Below are 22,268 nucleotides of genomic sequence, written 5' to 3'. Positions count from 1 at the left end.
ATGGTATGCATTTTATCCATTGTTTTTGATGGAAGGCAACTCTGATAGGCCTACAGTATGATCAAGTAGCCTACTTCAACACTGTCTGACACTGTAACTTAAAGCTGGTACAGCCTGTGTTCACAGAAAACGTGCACTGGAAGTTGCACAGACCTGACATTTGATCAGTGGTAAAAAAAAAAAAAAACTAGGGAACATTGGATGCGGCCACATACTTCCACGAGAAGGTGGAAAACGCTGTCTCAGGCGCCGCTCCAGAATCTCCCATAAGTGTTCAATTGGGTTGAGATCTCATATACACACCCCCTTTTGAGACCCCTCTTTCAAAGTCACTGAGATCTCCTCTTTCAGCCATGGTAGCATGATGGGATTGCTTATTTAACTCAGGAACCACACCTGTGTGGAAGCACCTGCTTTCAGTATAATTTGTATCCCTCATTTACTCAAGTGTTTCCTTTATTTTGGCAGTTACCTGTGTGTGAGCAAGTCTAGTCATTGGAGCAAGCACTAAAACACTGTTTCACCTGCACGTTTTGTAATGCTTGAGAGGTATGTTGTATTTATTAAATTTTTTATTTAACTAGGCAAGTCAGTTAAGAACAAATTATTATTTACAATGACGGCCTACAGGTGGATTTTGGCTGATTGTTTTGTTGTAACCTAGGCCAGATTAGATACTTGTGCATTAGGGCATCTTGTCGTCCCATATTGTCAAAAACATAGCAAAATAGTACATTTTTAGTTTTGTAGAACGCACATGTAATGTAATGTATCTACCAATTTACTCTGCATGATGGCAGCGAATATTGTCTAGTATAAATAATGGAAATTCAATGAAAGTATTTGCGTCGAGTTTCCCACCACCCCACATCTATTCTTTAGTGCGTCTTTGGTGCTGTTGCCATGGAAACGGAGCAGACCTAATTACTGCTTGAGTCTCCACCCTGCGAGAGAAAAAAAAGTCTATAGTCATATGGAATCTAAGTCCTACCTGCCGAGTCTAAACCAACGTAGTCTTTTGGCCTACAGAAATATACCATACAAATGAAAAGTTGCCTTTAGTCTAAAGAGAATTCGATGCAGACAAGTCAAAAGATAGGGTATTGCATTGTTTGCATTAACTAGGTAGCTAGTTAGTGTGCTGTATAATTTATTGCCCGGCACAGTCAGAAGAGGACTGGCCACCCCTCAGAGCCTGGTTCCTCTCTAGGTTTCTTCCTAGGTTCTGGCCTTTCTAGGGAGTTTTTCCTAGCCACCGTGGCTTCTACACCTGCATTGCTTGCTGTTTGGAGTCTTAGGCTGGGTTTCTGTACAGCACATTGACATTGTGACATCGGCTGATGTAGAAAGGGCTTTATAAATACATTTTATTGCATGGCTCACGACGACAGCCTGTGTAGGTCTATTTTCTTTTGCTTATCCTTGACCGCGTGTCGTTGTTTGTTTTTGAATTGATCTAGATATGCTGTTGTAATTGAAACAAAGACAGCACAACGTTTTGGGCAGAGTATGTTCATATTTTTCCTCTAATCGCTGAAATATATGAACAAGTCCATCCGTGCGGGACGCCTTTTCCTCTTGACAGCCCCAGGTTGAGAAAGTGAATGACCGAGCATGCGCAGTTGAGGTTTGTGACATATTGCAAGGAAGCAGAGAACAAGAGGCAGGCGAGGGAGACGTTTTAAATTTACTTGGAAAAACTAGGAAAAGCTGAGATTCACGTAAGTGTATACAATACTTAGTACATTGTAAATATTAGCTAACGGGCAAACGTATTTTCAGCTGCCTTAGTGGCTCACGTGTGTTTTTTTCCTGGTGTCAAGCTGTGTTGTGCTCGATTGAGTACGCAGCGCCATACTAATACTTGACATTTCAGCTGCAAACTTGCTCGTGAACAGTGGAAACGGTGTGCAAGCTTCGCGCACCCGATCATTTTCATTGCACAGATTGATATCCACGATCAACATTGCAAAACCGCCAGAGGCACGCCAGGTTGCGTTATTCTCTTTTCAATGTTGCGAATTCAATTTTGATCACGACCACAACATAGAATTTAAAGTTGAGCTGGGCGCATGACGCCCTTGTCTGCAAGATTGTGTCAACAGATTGTCATATTGCTGATGCTAACACAAACTTTCCCTGAAAAGTCTGACTAGTTTTTTCTGTAGTCAAGATATGTTTTATTTCATGGTTGTTTAGCTTGCGATGAATCATTGCAAGCGTCTAATGTAACATTGTAAAATAATTTACAGTGTAGCCTATTACACGGTTTCACGCTAGTCTGTGGCAAACAGTAATTATACTGTTAATTACAACCATTTTAGCAACCTAACATAAAGTATTAACATATGTGTAGGCAGGCTTTAGCATGTTTGTGCTGGTTTTTTCACGCCATGGTCAACCAACCCCTTTTCTGAGATGGGACGTCGTTAACCCACTGGCGGGAACACCTGTCACTGCAGGCGGGAGAGTATGCTATAGATAGGGCAGTTTATAACCTAGAAATTACACACTCATCGTTTGATATCACTGCTTTGTCACGTTGACGTTATCGGAGGATGGAGTCAGGCAGGGATTTCTCAGGATGAGTTCAGTTAATGACTCCTTAAATGAATAAAGATGTCAACAACTCAAAAGGCTGATCGAAGGCTGTGTGTGGTAGGAATGGGTCTAGGCCAGATGCACCTGCACTAAGCAGGACACTAATCCTTCCTGAGACTGATCACACCTGACAGAAAGGGACAGAGATGGACAGTCTATTGAATTGAAAGAACGGCAGGGCCGGTCTTTGACGTTGAAAAGACGTCTAAAATATTTTCCAGTTTAGGTTCTGAATTATGGGGGAAAATAAGTATTTTCCAGGACGTTGAAAAATACATATATTCCGGATGTTGAAGTCAGGTTCATTTCTGGTTATGAATAAAAGTATAAAATACGTGTTTCCCGTATGCTGAAAATACCTATTTTCCACACTTTTAAAATAGGTATTTTTCGCACGTTGAAATCCGGACCGGACCAAAAATCTATGTCCGTGGATGTTGAAATCAAGGCTGGTCTGGACCGCACCAAATCTGAAGCAAACATAGACGTCTATCCAAAAACCATTGTCCTTGGAAATCAAGGCCGGTCCAGACTGCAACAAAAAAACGTCCAAACGGCGACGGCATAAGTGGTAAGCCTACAGTTTGTAAAACACCAAAAAAAGAACATCCGAACAGGACCAAAAAACGTCGGTTCCTGTTTACTTGGGTGTAGTCTATCATGTCTTACCCACAATGGAATTTTATGAATGCCCATCCATGTGGTAGGCGCACCATTTGTAAAACAGGCCATTGCATTGGCTTTATTAGTCCTTATTCCTGTGATAAATCAATTTGGCTATTTTAAGCTCTGAATACCAGCTACCCAACTTTTTAGGAGTTATGGTAAGCCTATTTGCAATGTGTTTACACAGCAGGAAATGCAGAACTATTTTATTTTTCGCATGATCAGCTTGTCAAAAATGTACAGATACAAACTTGAAACCACTGATCATGACAATGGGGTGAAACTCCTGGACAACAGTTGTGAATGGCCATTCCATATTGTCCATTTTACTTTGACCTGGCCTGTTTTTTTGTTAACATATCTTTTATTTGATTGGGCAGCATTTAGGTTAGGCTATTTGATTGGAGAAACCTGCATGATGTAAAAAGTCAGTCTCAATACAGTCTATCTCCAGCCTGTAGGCTACAGAAAAGGCCATAAACTCTTTCTACCATATCCTGTATCTGCTACATGATTTATGTTAGACTGCATCCAATTTGCTGAATAATCTATCACAGTGCCATGCCATCCGTTTTGTCACCAAAGCCCCATATACTACCCACCACTGCGACCTATATGCTCTCGTTGGCTGGCCCTCGCTTCATATTCTTCGCCAAACCCACTGCCTTATCTCAGTTCACTGGTCACCATAGCAGCACCCACCCGTAGCATGCGCTCCAGCAGGTATATTTCACAGGTCACCCCCAAAGCCAACTCCTCTTTGGCCGCCTTTCCTTCCTGTTCTCTGCTGCCAATGACTGGAACAAATTGCAAAAATCACTGAAGCTGGAGACTCGTATCTCCCTCTCTAACTGTAAGCACCAGATGTCAGAGCAGCTCACAGATCACTGCACCTGTACATAGCCCATCTGTAAATAGCCCATAAAACTAACTCATCCCCATACTGTTTTTTTTTTCTTCTCCTTTGCACCCCAGTATCTCTACTTGCACATTCATCTTCTGCACATCTATCACTCCAGTGTTTTAATTGCTATATTGTAATTATTTTGCCACTATGGCCTATTTATTGCCTTACCTCCCTTATCTTACCTCATTTGCACACACTGTATATAGACTTTTCTATTGTGTTATTGACTATATGTTTGTTTATTCCATGTGTAACTCTGTTGTTTGTGTCGCACTGCTTTGCTTTATCTTGGCCAGGTCGCAGTTGTAAATGAGAACTTGTTCTCAACTGGCCTACCTGGTTAAATAAAGGTGAAATCAAATGTTGGGGTGGAGGGCCACAGCGATGTGTCTCCAACAGCATCCTGGAGGGGCATGCTGGGAATGGACAACCAACATATTTTGCACCCCTGCCTTTGACAAAGTGGGCACCACTTATCACAGGGTGGCATCAACGCTCATCTAAAAAGCCCATATGCCACTGGTTGAGAGAAATTGTCATTGTTTTGTGGCAGAATGAGGTTTGATGTTTTGTTGTTGGAGGTGCGTCTTTCTCAGTTTAGCTCAGAAAATGCCGCCCTTGTCAATCTGCCGCCGTAGGCAGATGCCTAATGAGCGGGCCGGCCTGCCGTGCCTAAAGGTCCCACATTCAAAACGGACAGCTTTCCAAATGCAGCTCTCCTGTCAACCTACCTAAATCTTCATGAGTGCTAACCTTTTTTTTTGTCTTGGAAGTGGAACTGTATAAGTGTGTAGTAGCCACTGAGTACCAGGCCCTAAACACAGACATGTTTATTTAATGACGTCTTTGTATCTTTTTCAGTTGGATCAAAGTGGTTTTAGCTACTGCTAATACAGTCTTCTGGGTGGTGTTGGGAACACAGTGGGGGCATCATGAACCCCGAGGCACAGGAATTTGGTGAGTCTCACAATGGTTCAATGGCAGTGGTGTATTTTTCTGTCTTTATCAATGAGTTTGTGTGTCTTTCAGCAGGGGGCTCTGAACTGGAGTCTGACTTCAACTGGGATGAGTATCTGGAGGAGAATGGGGTATTGGCGGTTCCACATCACGCCTTCAAACATGTATGTCTTATTTCACTGCATCAGGGCCCATTTGCAGATATGGTACTTATAGTTAGGGCACAGAGTTTTTCCTGGTCAGGTCCCTATTTATTGTATATCCACTCACGCATGAATTATTGTTGTCTTTCCCCTTCCCTCCCTGTCAGGTGGACCGTAGCCTGCAGACAGGGCTGGCCCCAGGGATGATGCTGGAGGTGTGTGTGCGTTCGGAGCCTGACCAACCCTACTGGGTGGCCACCATCATCACTGCCTGTGGCCAACTGCTGCTGCTGCGCTATGAGGGTTACCACGACGACCGACGAGCAGACTTCTGGTCTGACATCATGACCTCTGACCTCCACCCTCTGGGGTGGGGTAGGCAGCAGGGGCGACCAATGAGACCACCCGACGGTGAAGAGGGAGTGATATGGGGTTAATGGCAAATATGTTTGTGTTGCTTAGCCAAATACATTTGAACTCAGTTTTTCACAATTCCTAACATTTAATCCGAGTAAAAATTCCCTGTCTTAGGTCAGTTAGCATCACCACTTTATTTTAAGAATGTGAAATGTCAGAATAATAGTAGAAAGAATGATTTATTTCAGATGTTATTTCTTTCATCACATTCCCAGTGGGTCAGAAGGTTACATGCACTCAATTTGTATTTGGTAGTATTGCCTTTAAATTGTTTAACTTGGGTCAAACGTTTCGGGTAGCCTTCCACAAGCTTCCCACAATAAGTTGGGTGAATTTTGGCCCATTCCTCCTGACAGAGCTGGTGTAACTGAGTCAGGTTTGTAGGCCTCCTCGCTTGCACACGCTTTTTCAATTCTGCCCACACATTTTCTATAGGATTGAGGTCAGGGCTTTGTGATGGCCACTCCAATACCTTGACTTTGTTGTTCTTAAGCCATTTTACCACAACTTTGGAAGTATGCTTGGGGTCATTGTCCATTTGGAAGACCCATTTGCGACCAAGCTTTAACTTCCTGACTGATGTCTTGAGATGTTGCTTCAATATCTCCACATAACTTTCCTTCCTCATGATGCCATCTATTTTTGTGAAGTGCACCAGTCCCTCCTGCAGCAAAGCACCCCCACAACATGATGCTGCCACCCCCCTGCTTCACAGTTGGGATGGTGTTCGGCTTGCAAGCCTCCCCCCTTTTTCTCCAAACATAATGATGTTCATTATGGCCAAACAGTTCTATTTTTGTTTCATCAGACCAGAGGACATTTCTCCAAAAAGTACGATCTTTGTCCCCATGTGCAGTTGCAAACCGTATTCTGGCTTTTTTATGGCGGTTTTGGAGCAGTGGCTTCTTCCTTGCTGAGCGGCCTTTCAGGTTATGTCGATATAGGACTGGTTTTACTGTGGATGTAGATACTTTTGTACCTGTTTCCTCCAGCATCTTCACAAGGTCCTTTGCTGTTGTTCTGGGATTGATTTGCAGTTTTTGCACCAAAGTGCGTTCATCTCTAGGAGACAACATGTCTCCTTCCTGAGCGGTATGACGGCTGCGTGGTCCCATGGTGTTTATACTTGCGTACTATTGTTTGTACAGATGAACGTGGTACCTTCAGGCGTTTGGAAATTGCTCCCAAGGCACTGAGTTTGACGGTAGGCCTTGAAATACATCCACAGGTACACCTCCAATTGACTCAAATTATGTCAATTAGCCTATCAGAAGCTTCTAAAGCCATGTCATAGTTTTCTGGAAATTTCCATGCTGTTTAAAGGCACAGTCAACTTAGTGTATGTAAACTTCTGACCCACTGGAATTGTGGTACAGTGAATTATAAATGAAATAATCTGTCCGTAAACAATTGTTGGAAAAATGACTTGTTTCATACACAAAGTAGATGTCCTCACCGACTTGCCAAAACTAGTTTGTTAACAAGAAATTTGTGGAGTGGGTGAAAAACGAGTTTTAATGACTCCAACGTATGTGTATGTAAACTTCCGACTTCAACTGTATACAGGAATTAACAGCCTAATGATGTACACTATTTATGAATGTGATGTGGGTCCAGGTGTCCGTGAGAAACATGGTGACTGGGAGGCTCTCCTAGAGGAGGCTCTGGCTCAGGGAGGGAGTGCACCAGCACACCTACTGCAGGGGGTGAGTCTGGGGGAGGGAGGAGTGGGGACACCAGGACCATAACTATAGCTAGGACCTATTCAACATTCTACACATGTCAGAAAAGCTTGATTCTTTTTTACATTTATTTTTATGCATTTAGTTTTTGTATAAAAAATGTCAACATGTCCTGGCTCAGACAGGGGGAGGCCCAGCAGACCTGTTTCCCATGGGGTGGTGTGTGGAGCTGCAGGACAGTGTGGACCCAGGGGTGGCCTGGGGGGCGCAGGTGGAGGACAACATAGGGGGCCGTCTGTGTCTGCGCTACGCTGGGACAGAGGGGCTCACCCAGTCACTGGCCAGGCGATGGGTATTCTACCTGGACCCCCTCCTGCACCCACCTGGCTGGGCTGAGGAGAACAGCTGCTCTCTCACCCCACCTGCTGGTAAGGAACAGAACTGCCTCTGCATCTTGTGATACTGCTGACAAACCCTGGTCCTTGAATAAGGTGTATTAATGCTGGGCTGGTTGCCTGCTGACCACTTTTGTAGTGTGTTTGTTTGGATGCTTTGTGTGTCTGTTTAAGTATTAATGAGAGTTACTTAGTGATAATGTATCTGCTGTGTTTCAGTGCTTCGTGGTTTGCGCAGTGAAGCAGAGTGGGAGGAGGTGAGAAAGACCATCAGACAGCCTAAAGAAGAAGCCTTCAATCGAGACTTCTTTAAGGTATGCTTTACATCTCCCTCTCTCTGCCCTCGCTGTCTCCCTCTCACATGTCTTCTGTGTGTTTGTAGGACAGGCCAGTCCTCTCTCCTCACTGCTTCTCTGAGGGGATGAAGTTGGAGGCAGTGAACCCTGCTGCCCCCTTTAACATCAGCCCAGCTACTGTCACGAAGGTAACGCCCCCATGTCACCAACAGACGTTAAACACTTTTTTGCATTGGAAGTGTATAGACTACCACTGTAAGCAGTAGGCCTACTGTAGACAATGTTTCACAATTCGCGGGCAGTGCAGCATATTTAGGTTTGGGAAAAAGTAAATACAAAGTATTATTGATATATCAAACAATATTTTTACAGGTCCTCAACCATTTGCAATTGGTTTTGTCTTTCTGACATGGTCAGACACAGAAAAAGTCACTGCAAAAGAAAAGATTCTGCCAACCTCTCCAAAGACATTTGATTAAGTTCACCTTGCATTGCTATTTCCTTAGATACTGTCTTGGCCTAATTCCAATACTTCCAAAGTATACAGCAAATAAGGGCATTATTGTCACCATAGAAGGTGAATAATGGGCAGTTTTCAGGTGGAGTTATAATGCTCGTTCACGCACAGTTTCACGACAGGTCTGATTTATAACGGGAAACGTGTTTGTATGGCGTGCTCCCAAGTTTATAAATCTCAATATTTTTGTTCGTGCACTGTCTTTTCAGAAATAGCACACGGCTATTTAGTGTTACATTTGCACAATGGTTTATAAATGAGGCCCTGGTCACCACGGTAACACCCACACAGCTTCTTCCATGTTTATCAATTACATATAGTGTGTGATAGGTTGCACCAAGTTGTATGGGGCTGTAACAGTGATGTCATCATTGTGTTTCCTAGGTGTTGAGTGAACAGTACTTCCTGGTGCAGATGGACAGCCTACAGGGAGACAGTGAGGGGGCGGGGCCTGGATCATCCTTCCTCTGTCACCATGGAAGCACTGAAATCTTCCCTGTCCAGTGGAGCCTTAAAAATGGGGTACCCCTCAGTCCCCCTCCAGGTAAGGCAGAATAAACCAGAGGTGTGGACTCGAGTCACATGACTTGAGACTCGACTTGATAGAAAATGAAATAGCTTCAGACTTGGAGCATCAAGACTCGTGACTCGACTTTGACTTGAGACTGAACTTATCTGGCCAGGGTTTTGTCTCCGGATATTCAATATGTGCTTTTTTAAATTTTTACCCATCTAGCAATAGGTGCTCTTTGTTGCGAGGCATTGGAAAACCTTCCTGGTCTTTGTGGTTGAATATGTGTTTGAAATTCACTGATCGACTGAAGGACCTTACAATTATCTGTATGTGTGGGGTACAGAGATGAGGTAGTCATTTAAAAATCATGTTAAACACTATTATTGCATACATACAGAGTGAGTCCATGCAGCCAAGTCTTTTAAGAACAAATTCTTATTTACAATGACGGCCTACCCTTGGCCAAACCCAGACTACGCTGGGCCAATTGTGCGCTGCCCTATGGGACTCCCAATCACGGCCCGGGTGTAATGCTGCCTGGATTCGAACCAGGTCCTGTAGGGATGCCTCTTGCACTGAGATGCAGTGCCTTAGACTGCTGCGCCACTCAGGAACCCATTATGCAACTTGTTAAGCAAATGTTTACTCCTGAATGTATTTAGGTGTGCCATAACAAAGGGGTTGAATACTTATTCTCTCAAGACATTTCAATGTTTCATTTTTAATTAATTTGCCAAAATGTCTAAACGTAATTACACTTTGACAGTACGGGGGATTGTGTGTGTAGGCCAGAGACACAATCTCAATTTAATCCATTTCAAATTCAGGCTGTAACACAACAAAGTGTGAAAAGTCAAGGGGTGTGAATACTTTCTGAAGGCGCTGTATAGTCTACCGTTTGGATTTTATATTTATTCCTTTGCTTATTCAATCTGGCCACTAACATAGACCTACGGCATTGCACAAAATTCTTCTTTCAAAAACATCTAATCTGTGCTTCAGAACCAAAAAGTGGAGCATCTTGACTGTTGACCAGTCATCAGCATTGGCACGCGAAGACGGGCTCACACTTCCAGATTAATGACCAGACAGCACTTTCATTTTCTCAGGTTTTGCCTTGCACTTTCTTTGTTCTTCATATAAAATACCGTTTAGCAATCTGCTACCCACGCATCTTTACCAGAACAATAGACTAGCTGTATATTTCAGATGGGACTAGTTTGGATGGGTTAGTTATATACCTCAGCGGTGGGTAGGACTTCTGGCTACAGATAGTGGGATGAAGATGCAACATATTCTGGCTAATTAATTATGATATTTGTGAGGAAGAAACAGTCTACAGACAAACCATGCTTTCCATCCGATCCTGCAACCTCCTCTGGATACAGGTAGGCCGTACGATCCTGCAACCTCCTCTGGATACAGGTAGGCCGTACGATCCTGCAACCTCCTCTGGATACAGGTAGGCCGTACGATCCTGCAACCTCCGCTGGATACAGGTAGGCCGTACGATCCTGCAACCTCCGCTGGATACAGGTAGGCCGTACGATCCTGCAACCTCCGCTGGATAAAGGTAGGCCGTACGATCCTGAAACCTCCGCTGGATACAGGTAGGCTGTACGATCCTGCAACCTCCTCTGGATACAGGTAGGCCGTACGATCCTGCAACCTCCTCTGGATACAGGTAGGCCGTACGATCCTGAAACCTCCTCTGGATACAGGTAGGCCGTACGATCCTGAAACCTCCTCTGGGTACAGGTAGGCCGTACGATCCTGCAACCTCCTCTGGGTACAGGTAGGCCGTACGATCCTGCAACCTCCGCTGGATACAGGTAGGCTGTACGATCCTGCAACCTCCTCTGGATACAGGTAGGCCGTACGATCCTGCAACCTCCTCTGGATACAGGTAGACCGTACGATCCTGAAACCTCCTCTGGATACAGGTAGGCCGTACGATCCTGCAACCTCCGCTGGATACAGGTAGGCTGTACGATCCTGCAACCTCCTCGATACAGGTAGGCCGTACGATCCTGCAACCTCCTCTGGATACAGGTAGCCGTACGATCCTGAAACCTCCTCTGGATACAGGTAGGCCGTACGATCCTGCAACCTCCGCTGGATACAGGTAGGCTGTACGATCCTGCAACCTCTGCTGGAAACAGGTAGGCCGTACGATCCTGAAACCTCCTCTGGATACAGGTAGGCCGTACGATCCTGAAACCTCCGCTGGATACAGGTAGGCCGTACGATCCTGCAACCTCCGCTGGATACAGGTAGGCCGTACGATCCTGAAACCTCCGCTGGATACAGGTAGGCCGTACGATCCTGAAACCTCCGCTGGATACAGGTAGGCCGTACGATCCTGAAACCTCCGCTGGATACAGGTAGAACGTACGATCCTGAAACCTCCGCTGGATACAGGTAGGCCGTACGATCCTGAAACCTCCGCTGGATACAGGTAGGCCGTACGATCCTGAAACCTCCGCTGGATACAGGTAGGCCGTACGGTCCTGAAACCTCCGCTGGATACAGGTAGGCCGGAAGGTCCTGAAACCTCCGCTGGATACAGGTAGGCCGTACGATCCTGAAACCTCCGCTGGATACAGGTAGGCCGTACGATCCTGAAACCTCCGCTGGATACAGGTAGGCCGTACGATCCTGAAACCTCCGCTGGATACAGGTAGGCGGTACGATCCTGAAACCTCCGCTGGATACAGGTAGGCCGTACGATATCCCTAGTTGATATTGACTGCTAACGTGAATGACTTTCAGCTCCAAGTGCAGGTGTATCTTGTGTTTTTGAAAATGCCACACCGTTTATATCTGAAATGACAGGCAACGACATCTGAACAGCAATTGTGTGCACGTGCGGGGGTGTCGCAAGCTTTGAAACACTCCGTTTGAGAACCACTAAGCTAGCGAACAGATGGCTGATGTCCTGGCCAGCTGAAGGATAGGTGCAGCACAAACTGCACTTCGTAGGGAGAGAGGATTGCCATAATAAACATGCAGCTCCAAAAATAGTTTGATCAAGAATATTAACGGTTTACTTTGCAAGCTCACCAGTAATGGGGCATCAATCAACAATGACTAACACAGGACTACTGGTCTTTTGGTATGTCGAAATTGCTTGAAATTGATCATTTACTCACGAAGCTTGCATTTGGTATTTGTTGTTAAGTTAACTATTGCATAATCAAAATATGCTGTAGACCAAATAATGAAAAGGGCTGTCTGGTAGCCTATTGTTTTTAATAAAGATTTGATTTGTTTTTGACTTGTGACTTGACTTGCCCTTAGAATGCACAACTTGGACTTGACTTGAGACTCGGACCTTGTGACTTGGTCCCACCTCTGGAATACACTCATCTCATGCACTGTACTGCTGTCACCAGTGACATTTTACTGTGTTCCTTGGTATGTGGGTGTGTAGGTTACCAGGGTCAGGACTTTGACTGGGCGTATTACCTGAAACAGTGTGGCGCAGAGGGAGCGCCAGAGAGCTGTTTTCCTGTGGTGAGACACATACATACATACATACATACATACATACATACATACATACATACATACATACATACATACATACATACATACATACATACATACATACATACACATATATGCATACATACACATATATGCACACATGCATACATGCATACACACATGCATACACACACATACATACATACATACATACATACATACATACATACATACATACATACATACATACATTAATTATACTGATGACAGGTGTTTTTCCTCCAGGAGCAGAGTGATCATGACTTTGTTGAGTTCATGAGGCTGGAGGCGGTGAATCCCATCTCTCCTAAATACATCCACATGGCAACTGTAACCAGGGTCAGAGGTCAGCACATCTGGCTGGGTCTAGAAGGTGAGGACAGAACAGCTGTAGGAGGGAGAGGAAGTGCTGGGTCGGAGAGATGTAAGGGTTTTGGGGGAAGGATGTTGATCTTGTGAATATTATCACTACGACCAAGTCAGTTTTGGGTGGTAATTTCAGCTACCTGAATTCTCAGTGTTCTATTTACAAAGTGTTTACGTGTTCAGCCACTCATAACCTCCTCTCTCTGCTCTCTGTGTTCTCTCCAGGGTTGAAGCAGACTCTGCCTGACGTCATCACGCATGTGGACTCCCTGGACATCTTTCCAGTCAGCTGGTGTGAGAGTCACGGCCACCCCCTCCAGCACCCCGCCAAAGCTACAGGTCAGGCTCCAAACAAGACCCTCCTGTCCATTTTGGGGATTGGTCTATGTCAGTGTTTTATCTGACGTTTACTGGCAAATGTAGTTCGACTTTTGACCTCTTCTGTTGCAGCTCCGAGGAAGAGCTGTGTGGTCGTGGTGCAACCAGAGAAGCAGTGAGTTTTTGCAGACTGCATATTACAGAGAGAGCGTGGGAATCGAAATGAAAAAGCTGAACTTACTTCCTCTACTCTTACCCAACTTTGACTTGTCAGTTTTTATTTCTAACTGTATGTGTATTTGGGTTTGATCCGATGGCAGATCTCAACTTAAAGCCACACCCCATGCAGCGAGGCAGCAGGATCTGAGCCAATCAGAGAGCGGTGAGTGTAATACCTTGTGAAAAATAATTTGTGCAAAAATAATGCGTATGAGAATCTCACGTCTGTGTCTGTCAGCAGCTCAGGGGAACGGAAAGTACAGCTGCCCAAAGATCTTCTTCAACCACCTCTGTTTCTCTGGCCCCTACCTGAACAAGGGCCGCATCGCAGAGCTGCCCCAGAGCATCGGCCCCGGCAACTGTGTCCTGGTGCTGAAAGAGGTGAGAGAGAGAGCAGCACACATCTACAAGCTCCTCTCAATCTAAAAATATCAGGCCAACATCCAATCTCCCCTTCCTCTCCAAGGTTTTAGAAAAAGTGTCTGCTGTATAGGTCCAGGACCATCTCAGTCTGAACAACCTACAGGATTTGAGAAGTTCCAGTCAGGTTTCTGGCCGGCCCACAGCACCCAAACGGCCCTACTCAGGGTCACCAACGACCTGCTGGTGCAGGCTCCCCCTGTCTCCTGATCCCCCTGGACTTGAGTGCAGGGTTTGACACTGTCGCCCACCCCATCCTACTGGAACGCTTCCTGGACGCCCCTGGACTGTCTGGACCAGCTCTGAGCTGGTTCCACTCCTACCTCTCACAGGACATGAGTATGTGTTGCTAGGTGGGCCCAGATCGCGGGCCCAGGACCTGGACCCACCATGTCACCTGCGGTGTACCACAAGGATCTGTTCTTGGACGCATCCTGTTCATCCTGTACATGCTCCCCCTGGGTCGTGTCATTACCCGGCATGGAATCTCATTCCACTGTTAAGCTGATGAACAAATGCCTTGAAGGAAAACGTCCTTCAACTGAACAGCAGCAAAACCGAGGCCCGACATGTTGGCACCTCCCTCCAGGTCCAGCACCAATAACACAACTCAACATGGCAGGACAGCACATCCCTCTCTCCCCCTCAGTTTCCAATCTGGGTGTAAAGCTTGATTCCTCCCTGACCTTTGACAGCCACGTAAAGCGTCATTCTATTGCCCAAGTCCGTCCCACCCTCACTCAGTCTGATGCAGAGAAGCTCATCCATGCCTTTATCTCCTCAGGGCTGGACTACCGCAACGGACTCTTCATCAGGAGCCCTGGCAGGAGTCTTCAGAAGCTCCAATACATCCAGAACAGTGCTGCTAGGATCCTGGTCAGTGTGTGGAAACACCATCACATCACCCCCAACATGGCATCTCTGCACTCGCTCCCCGTCTTATTCCGGATTGACTTTCCGGTGTGTTCATGGCAATGCCCCTCCTTATCTCAAAGAACTGCTCTCCCTCCAAAACCCCACCCGTACCCTCAGGTCAAGCCATAGCCTGCTCCTACACGCCCCCAGGATTAATCTCCACTCCTTGGGGGGATTAGGCTTTCATCTCGGCCTCTATAATGTCCTTCCGGACCACCTGTAGACAACACACTGTAAAAGGGGCCGAAAGAACTTTCTCTTTAGGAAGGATGTCAGTTGATAGCTGTGCTTCTTGGTGTCCATGTCTCTTGTAGCGCCAGCTGTGTTCTTTGTGTCAGTTTCCCTGTCTAGTTGTGTCCGTTTTTTTTATTTTATTCATTTGGTTCATTTTTTTTATTTTATGCACTTTAAAATTTTTCTGTATAATGAAAAGCGCTTTACAAATGTAATGAATTATTATTAACACATGCACTACTGTAGATGACTTCTCACTGATATCACCATACAGATACATAATCCATTCTAGTGTCCTGTTTTAATTCTGTGCTGTATCCTACAGTGTGTACTTCTAACCCCCGTCTCCTCCTGTCCTGTGGTCCAGGTGTTGACGCTGCTGATCAGCTCGGCCTACAAGCCCAGCCGGGTGCTGAGGGAGCTGCAGCAGGACCCAGAGCTGAGGGGGCACGGCCAGGGAGAGACTCTCAAGGCCAAGTCAGTCTACCCAACCAATAGACAGACCACAGTATACACCATAACACACTAACATGGTAGTGATACCATGACGGTTTAGATTGTACAGTATTGGGATAAAATGAGAAACGGTACACGCACTAATCCGTACAGAGTTTTCTGTATGAGGTAGATTTGCTCTGGGACCTGGGAGAGATGCTCTCTGCCACATTGGTCTCTGACAGACCGTATTAATGGGTGTACCTATCCTGCTCTGGACGGTGTTGTGGTGTGTAGGTACAAAGGGAAGAGTTACCGGGCCACTGTGGGGATTTCCCGTACGGCTGACCAGGTGGCTGAGTTCTGCAGGAAGACGTGTGTGAGGCTGGAGTGCTGCCCCAACCTGATCACACCTCACATGGTGCGGGAACACTGCTCAGAGAACTGTTCCCTGTTCACCAAGACTAAATACAGTATGTGCTACCTTACACACACACACACACACACACATGTATGCACGTATAGACAGACATACAGATTGTATTTACAATGTACTTATCAATATTTAGCTATACAATCATGAATAACACCTGTTATTATTTTTCTAAGATAGTTTCCTTGGTGTCTGTCTATGTACTCTATAGCTCATTACTACGGTAAGAAGAAGACCAAGCGCATTGGCCGTCCCCCTGGCGGTCACACTAACCTGGATATCAGCACCAAAGAGGGGAGCAGGAGGAAGAAGAGGAAGCCCCTGTCTGTCTGCAAAACACGCCTGTTTACCTCTGTGGACAGCACCCCTGCTTGCTCCCCACTGGTACTGCATATACTGACATTCAACACATTAAAGTAACTGTCCAGTGAAAATCTCACTTTTAAAAGATGATATTCTGTTGACAAGTGGCGTTGATGCTGTTTAATATTTTTTCATGAGCCTTATTTCTATTACAGCATATTGACTGTCATTCATATTCCATTCACCCAGTTCAGCTGGGTGAATGGAATTAGGCTACTACATGATACTCTAATTTTCCCTATACCCATCATGAGGTTGCTACAACTTTTCCTATGAATGAAAGTTTACAACGTAGGTGCATACAGGTCGAGAGACAAATTTGAGGTGACATTCAATACCGCCTTGCACACTCTTTTGACTGCATCTAGCTGATATAGGGTGTAATCGTTAGTCCAACAGTTGCAAACAAGAGTTTCTATTGCCCGCACGGAAACGTCCACGCCCGCCGGGTCCCTGGTGTGTCTATCCCTGTTTTGTTCTGTGTGCGTTTGAGAAACGTTTTACAACAGAATTAGCGGAATGAATACATCCCTGATCACACGTGAACACAGTTCACTTTCATAGCAGCCACGTTGTATTCCTTCTCACTTCTATGCGCTCTCCTCCTCTCACCTTGTCCCTTTGCTTGTGGACTTCAATGCACAACACATCAACTGTATGTGACCAGGCAAGAACCTTTCCAAGCCAAACCATATTAGAACAGTTACACACAGCCTACATTGTTGTCACCATATTAGCTTAAGTAACGTCATAATCAACATAGCTAATAACGCATTAGTAAACCCACTACAATCATGCAGTAATGTTAGTGTACAGTTAGTAAGCAGTTTAGCAGTTACACCAGCGGGCCCCGGTGGCAATAAATTAGTAAAACCAAAAGCTTACCTTGACTTGGAAGAGTTCCAGTGTTGTATTGGATAGTCATAGCATACCTCTGTTTGAGCCTAGTGTTTGAGTAGGCTAAACTAGCTAGCTGCATTTGCTAGCTAAGTGAAACTTAAATAGATTTTTTTTTTTCTCGAAATATCTCTCGCCATCTCTTGCTTCTCCTTCATTTTTGAAGAAATTAATTTGTTCAAAACTCTTTCTCTTTGAGTCAACTACTCACCACATTTTATGCTGTGTTAGCTAGCTGTAGCTTGTGCTTTCAGTACTAGATTCATTCTCTGATCCTTTGATTGGGTGAATAACATGTCAGTTCATGCTGTAAGAGTTCTGATAGGTTGGAGGACGTCCTCCGGAAGTTGTCATAATTACTGTGTAAGTCTATGGAAGGGGGTGAGAACCATGAGCCTCCTAGGTTTTGTAGCTGTCCTAGCTGTACATTTTTGGAAGAGAAGCTAGAAGTTTAGTTTCCCCCAACCACTGGTCCAAGGTCAGAGATTTTTGAATAGTTAAGGTTAGGATTTGGGGTAGAACGCAGTGCAATCTGATTTTACATCTGATCTTATGGGCAACTTTTATATGGGAAGTAATTAAACTCATAACTGTACTCTTTCTTTGTACCCCAGGGTAGTGGAGAGGAGGAGGAGGACCTAGATGAGGACTACTCTCTGAGTGAGGAGGACTCAGGCTCAGAGCAGCAGGGTGACTCTGAGGTGTTAGAGAGGAGGTCCCAGCCCGCCTCTCCCCGTCCTACCCCTACAGAACCTCGCCCTCGGGAAGGACCCCGCCGCCAGTGCAGGAAAAAAAAACAATTAACCTCCTACTCAGATGATGAGAACCAGCCCCCCTCACCTACGGTAGTGGCTGTTGCATAATTACACACACACACTGATCCTAGAACTACACTGCTCAAAAAAATAAAGGGAACACTAAAATAACACATCCTAGATCTGAATGAATGAAATAATCTTATTAAATACTTTTTTCTTTACATAGTTGAATGTGCTGACAACAAAATCACACAAAAATAATCAATGGAAATCCAATTTATCAACCCATGGAGGTCTGGATTTGGAGTCACACTCAAAATTAAAGTGGAAAACCACACTACAGGCTGATCCAACTTTGATGTAATGTCCTTAAAACAAGTCAAAATGAGGCTCAGTAGTGTGTGTGGCCTCTACGTGCCTGTATGACCTCCCTACAACGCCTGGGCATGCTCCTGATGAGGTGGCGGATGGTCTCCTGAGGGATCTCCTCCCAGACCTGGACTAAAGCATCCGCCAACTCCTGGACAGTCTGTGGTGCAACGTGGCGTTGGTGGATAGAGCGAGACATGATGTCCCAGATGTGCTCAATTGGATTCAGGTCTGGGGAACGGGCAGGCCAGTCCATAGCATCAATGCCTTCCTCTTGCAGGAACTGCTGACACACTCTAGCCAAATGAGGTCTAGCATTGTCTTGCATTAGGAGGAACCCAGGGCCAACCGCACCAGCATATGGTCTCACAAGGGGTCTGAGAATCTCATCTCGGTACCTAATGGCAGTCAGGCTACCTCTGGCGAGCACATGGAGGGCTGTGCGGCCCCCCAAAGAAATGCCACCCCACACCATGACTGACCCACCGCCAAACCGGTCATGCTGGAGGATGTTGCAGGCAGCAGAACGTTCTCCACGGCGTCTCCAGACTCTGTCACGTCTGTCACATGTGCTCAGTGAGAACCTGCTTTCATCTGTGAAGAGCACAGGGCGCCAGTGGCGAATTTTCCAATCAAAGTGTTCTCTGGCAAATGCCAAACGTCCTGCACGGTGTTGGGCTGTAAGCACAACCCCCACCTGTGGACGTCGGGCCCTCATACCACCCTCATGGAGTCTGTTTCTGACCATTTGAACAGACACATGCACATTTGTGGCCTGCTGGAGGTCATTTTGCAGGGCTCTGGCAGTGCTCCGCCTGCTCCTCCTTGCACAAAGGCGGAGGTAGCGGTCCTGCTGCTGGGTTGTTGCCCTCCTATGGCCTCCTCCACGTCTCCTGATGTACTGGCCTGTCTCCTGGTAGCGCCTCCATGCTCTGGACACTACGCTGATAGACACAGCAAACATTCTTGCCACAGCTCGCATTGATATGCCATCCTGGATGAGCTGCACTACCTGAGCCACTTGTGTGGGTTGTAGACTTCGTCTCATGCTACCACTAGAGTGAAAGCACCGCCAGCATTCAAAAGTGACCAAAACATCAGCCAGGAAGCATAGGAACTGAGAAGTGGTCTGTGGTCTCCACCTGCAGAACCACTCCTTTATTGGGGGTGTCTTGCTAATTGCCTATAATTTCCACCTGTTGTCTATTCCATTTGCACAACAGCATGTGAAATGTATTGTCAATCAGTGTTGCTTCCTAAGTGGACAGTTTGATTTCACAGAAGTGTGATTGACTTGGAGTTACATTGTGTTGTTTAAGTGTTCCCTTTATTTTTTTGAGCAGTATATATATGTGGAACTCTTTATTTTTGTGTTCTGTCTCAGAGTGGGCGGGTGGAGGTGCAGGAGAAGCTGCATCTGGACAGCAGTCCTCTGGGCTGGAGCATCACTGACGTGACTCACTTCATCAGAACCACTGACTGTTCCCCGCTGGCACGCATATTCAGGGACCAAGTAGGAGTGACACACCACCCACACACATACACACACACACACACACACACACACTTCGGTGTGGAGAAGGCCATACACATGTGTACACACATACACACGCACAGTGCACTGAGCCATGTTGTTGTGTGTGTTGACAGGAGATAGATGGCCAGGCCCTGCTGTTGCTGAGCCTGCCCACAGTACAGGAGTGTATGGGGCTGAAGCTGGGCCCTGCCATCAAACTGTGTCACCTTATAGAGAGGGTCAAACTGGCCTTTTACCAGCACTTTGCCGGCTGATGAGTGTGTGTGTCTGTGCGCACGCATTATGCACACTGTTGTTTTCAATGATGTGTATAAACCCTGGATGACTGATAGGGGGCGTTGTATTGAAGCCACCCCACAGCCATCTCTGTACATCTCCATTGTAAAAAAGATGTTGAAAGCTATAGAATTGTTTTTGACATGTGGCCAATACATAGCATCAGCAATCCAGGGTTTATATACATCATTGGTTGTTATGTACATTATATGCTGCTCCAGGATGGACACAGCTTATAGCCTCAGCTGTTCACCCCTAGAATATGTGACTGAATTCTGTATCTTTCAGGGATTTCATGTTCGTTTGTACACAGTGGAGGGGAATTGAAAAGCACAAGATAATTGTACAAATTCATGGAATTATTGTCCATCCATTCATCAATTAAGACTTTGGTTGAAATGAAAACCCAAGGTAAAGCATATAAACAAAAGAGATCTGGATACCTGTTTAGGTACTAGTTCACCTCTTATTAATGCAAAGCCCCCTCATTGTGAAACACTAGACATGTTGAATCTGTATAATGTGAATAACAGCACCTTATGTTGGGAGACATATTTGCACTATCATCACCAGGTGTTTACATCGGTCTACAAGGTTAGGGTAATCGATTTCACTGACTTTTGGGGACGGTTTCCATACAGATTAAGCCTGGTCCTAGACTAAAAAGTATCTTCAGTGGAGATTCTCCATTGAAAATGGTTCTTAGTCCAGGAATAGTCTTAATCTCTGTCTGTGAAATGCAAGGAATCTTAAATGCAGATTCTCAACGGGTTAGGCTGTTCTTGACCTTTTTGTCTTTATGATGACTATGACCACTTTAGTTGTGTGTACTATAGTAAGTCAGTCACTAGTTGTGTGTACTATAGTAAGTCAGTCACTAGTTGTGTGTACTATAGTAAGTCAGTCACTAGTTGTGTGTAATATAGTAAGTCAGTCACTAGTTATGGGTGTTCATGGGGTGGTCGACAGGGTTATAAGATGGTCCTGACAATTATGGGCGTCTCCGATCAAAAAGTATTTTATTATTGAGGACCTGTTTGGCCTCATTTTACCTCTTGTATATTGCAGCTTGATCAAAGTATAAACTGAACCATTTTTAAAGTATTTCTAAAGATTCAATGTCAACTATGTTTTAAAGCATTTTGCAGATTGCTTTGAGTAAAACATTTATTGATTTATATTTAAAAAATGTACAGTAAGTGACTAAAAAAACAATAATGTAGGATAATAATGTAGGATAATACTCATGCTATCTCTAAAAAATGAACTGAACTCAAGGCAGAACTATGCCATGTTTGAGACATTCCCTGTTATTTATGCTCATTATCACCTTCCACATCAGCTTGTCGTTTCATTCAGGGCTGTCATTGAAAGTCTTCATGTTTCTATTCCCGTTCACTTTATCGATTACTTGATTTTACGTTCCTGTTGCTCATGTTGAAAATAAGTTTGGGTAGATAAGTCAACTAAAGGGGTTTCTCATGAAACAATCTGAAATGTAAATAGTTTGTGGATTTCCAATGTGAATATGTTTACAGAATGATTGTTATTGCTTTTAAAAGTAATAAACTGCAATTTTATCATCTTATCTTCTTACCAGTGTTGTTTTTTTATCCCAGGAAGCTATCTTCACTGAATGATCTCATTCATATTTAGTGAAATTAGGGTCCACCTTCGAAAACCATTTCCTAGCAGCACTGAATGATAATATGAAGATTGTATTGGCTCTCAGATGGAAGGTGGAAAATGTCTATTGTCGCTCCAGCTGTTCTCTCCATGATTCAGTGTTAAAGGTCCTACCTACAAGGTTTTATAATGGACTTCTCTCAGCCCCCCTCATCCAAAATCCAGAGGAACAGAATAATAACAGAACAGGAACGGCGACACATCTCCGTTGCCATGTAAGTTACTTGTTTGACTGTCGAGTGTTGAGCGTAACCGTTAGATTGGTCCCTTCTGTTGTTACTGTTGAGGACAGAAAGATGTGTCTTGAACTCATTTCATTTTTGGCCTAGTGACAAGTAGAGGACGAGGAGGGCCATGAGAGAATGTGATCATAGTGGAGTTGAGTTTTAGACTTTGATTTGTGATATTTTATTAGTCTG

General features: G+C 45.0%; 1 protein-coding gene across 5 annotated transcripts; it reads left to right on the top strand.

Moving 5' to 3' along the window:
• Positions 1-1,607: 1,607 nt before the first annotated feature.
• On the top strand, positions 1,608-21,751 carry LOC106565546 (scm-like with four MBT domains protein 1). Of its 5 annotated transcripts, none has more exons than XM_014132801.3 (21): positions 1,608-1,721; positions 5,036-5,131; positions 5,207-5,295; positions 5,442-5,706; positions 7,309-7,397; positions 7,555-7,801; positions 7,988-8,082; positions 8,151-8,252; positions 8,966-9,125; positions 12,529-12,611; positions 12,870-12,996; positions 13,215-13,328; positions 13,440-13,482; positions 13,628-13,689; positions 13,768-13,907; positions 15,463-15,572; positions 15,828-16,003; positions 16,175-16,347; positions 17,838-18,068; positions 19,735-19,863; positions 20,001-21,751. In XM_014132801.3, exons 2-21 carry the CDS (start codon positions 5,107-5,109, stop codon positions 20,139-20,141), a joined length of 2,601 nt encoding a protein of 866 aa, XP_013988276.1. In that variant the 5' UTR covers positions 1,608-1,721; positions 5,036-5,106; the 3' UTR covers positions 20,142-21,751. The 5 variants fall into 5 exon arrangements, with proteins under 5 accessions (XP_013988276.1, XP_013988275.1, XP_045547606.1 ...); XM_014132800.3 differs by having other exon boundaries at positions 5,204-5,295; XM_045691650.2 differs by having other exon boundaries at positions 5,036-5,295; positions 5,442-5,685.
• Positions 21,752-22,268: the final 517 nt, after the last annotated feature.

Source organism: Salmo salar, chromosome 12 (assembly GCF_965601325.2).
Source record: "Salmo salar chromosome 12, fSalSal1, whole genome shotgun sequence".
In the NCBI taxonomy this organism is placed as follows: domain Eukaryota; kingdom Metazoa; phylum Chordata; class Actinopteri; order Salmoniformes; family Salmonidae; genus Salmo; species Salmo salar.
The sequence above is the reverse complement of the archived record's forward strand: the minus strand, read 5'-3'. Positions and strand labels throughout refer to the sequence as shown.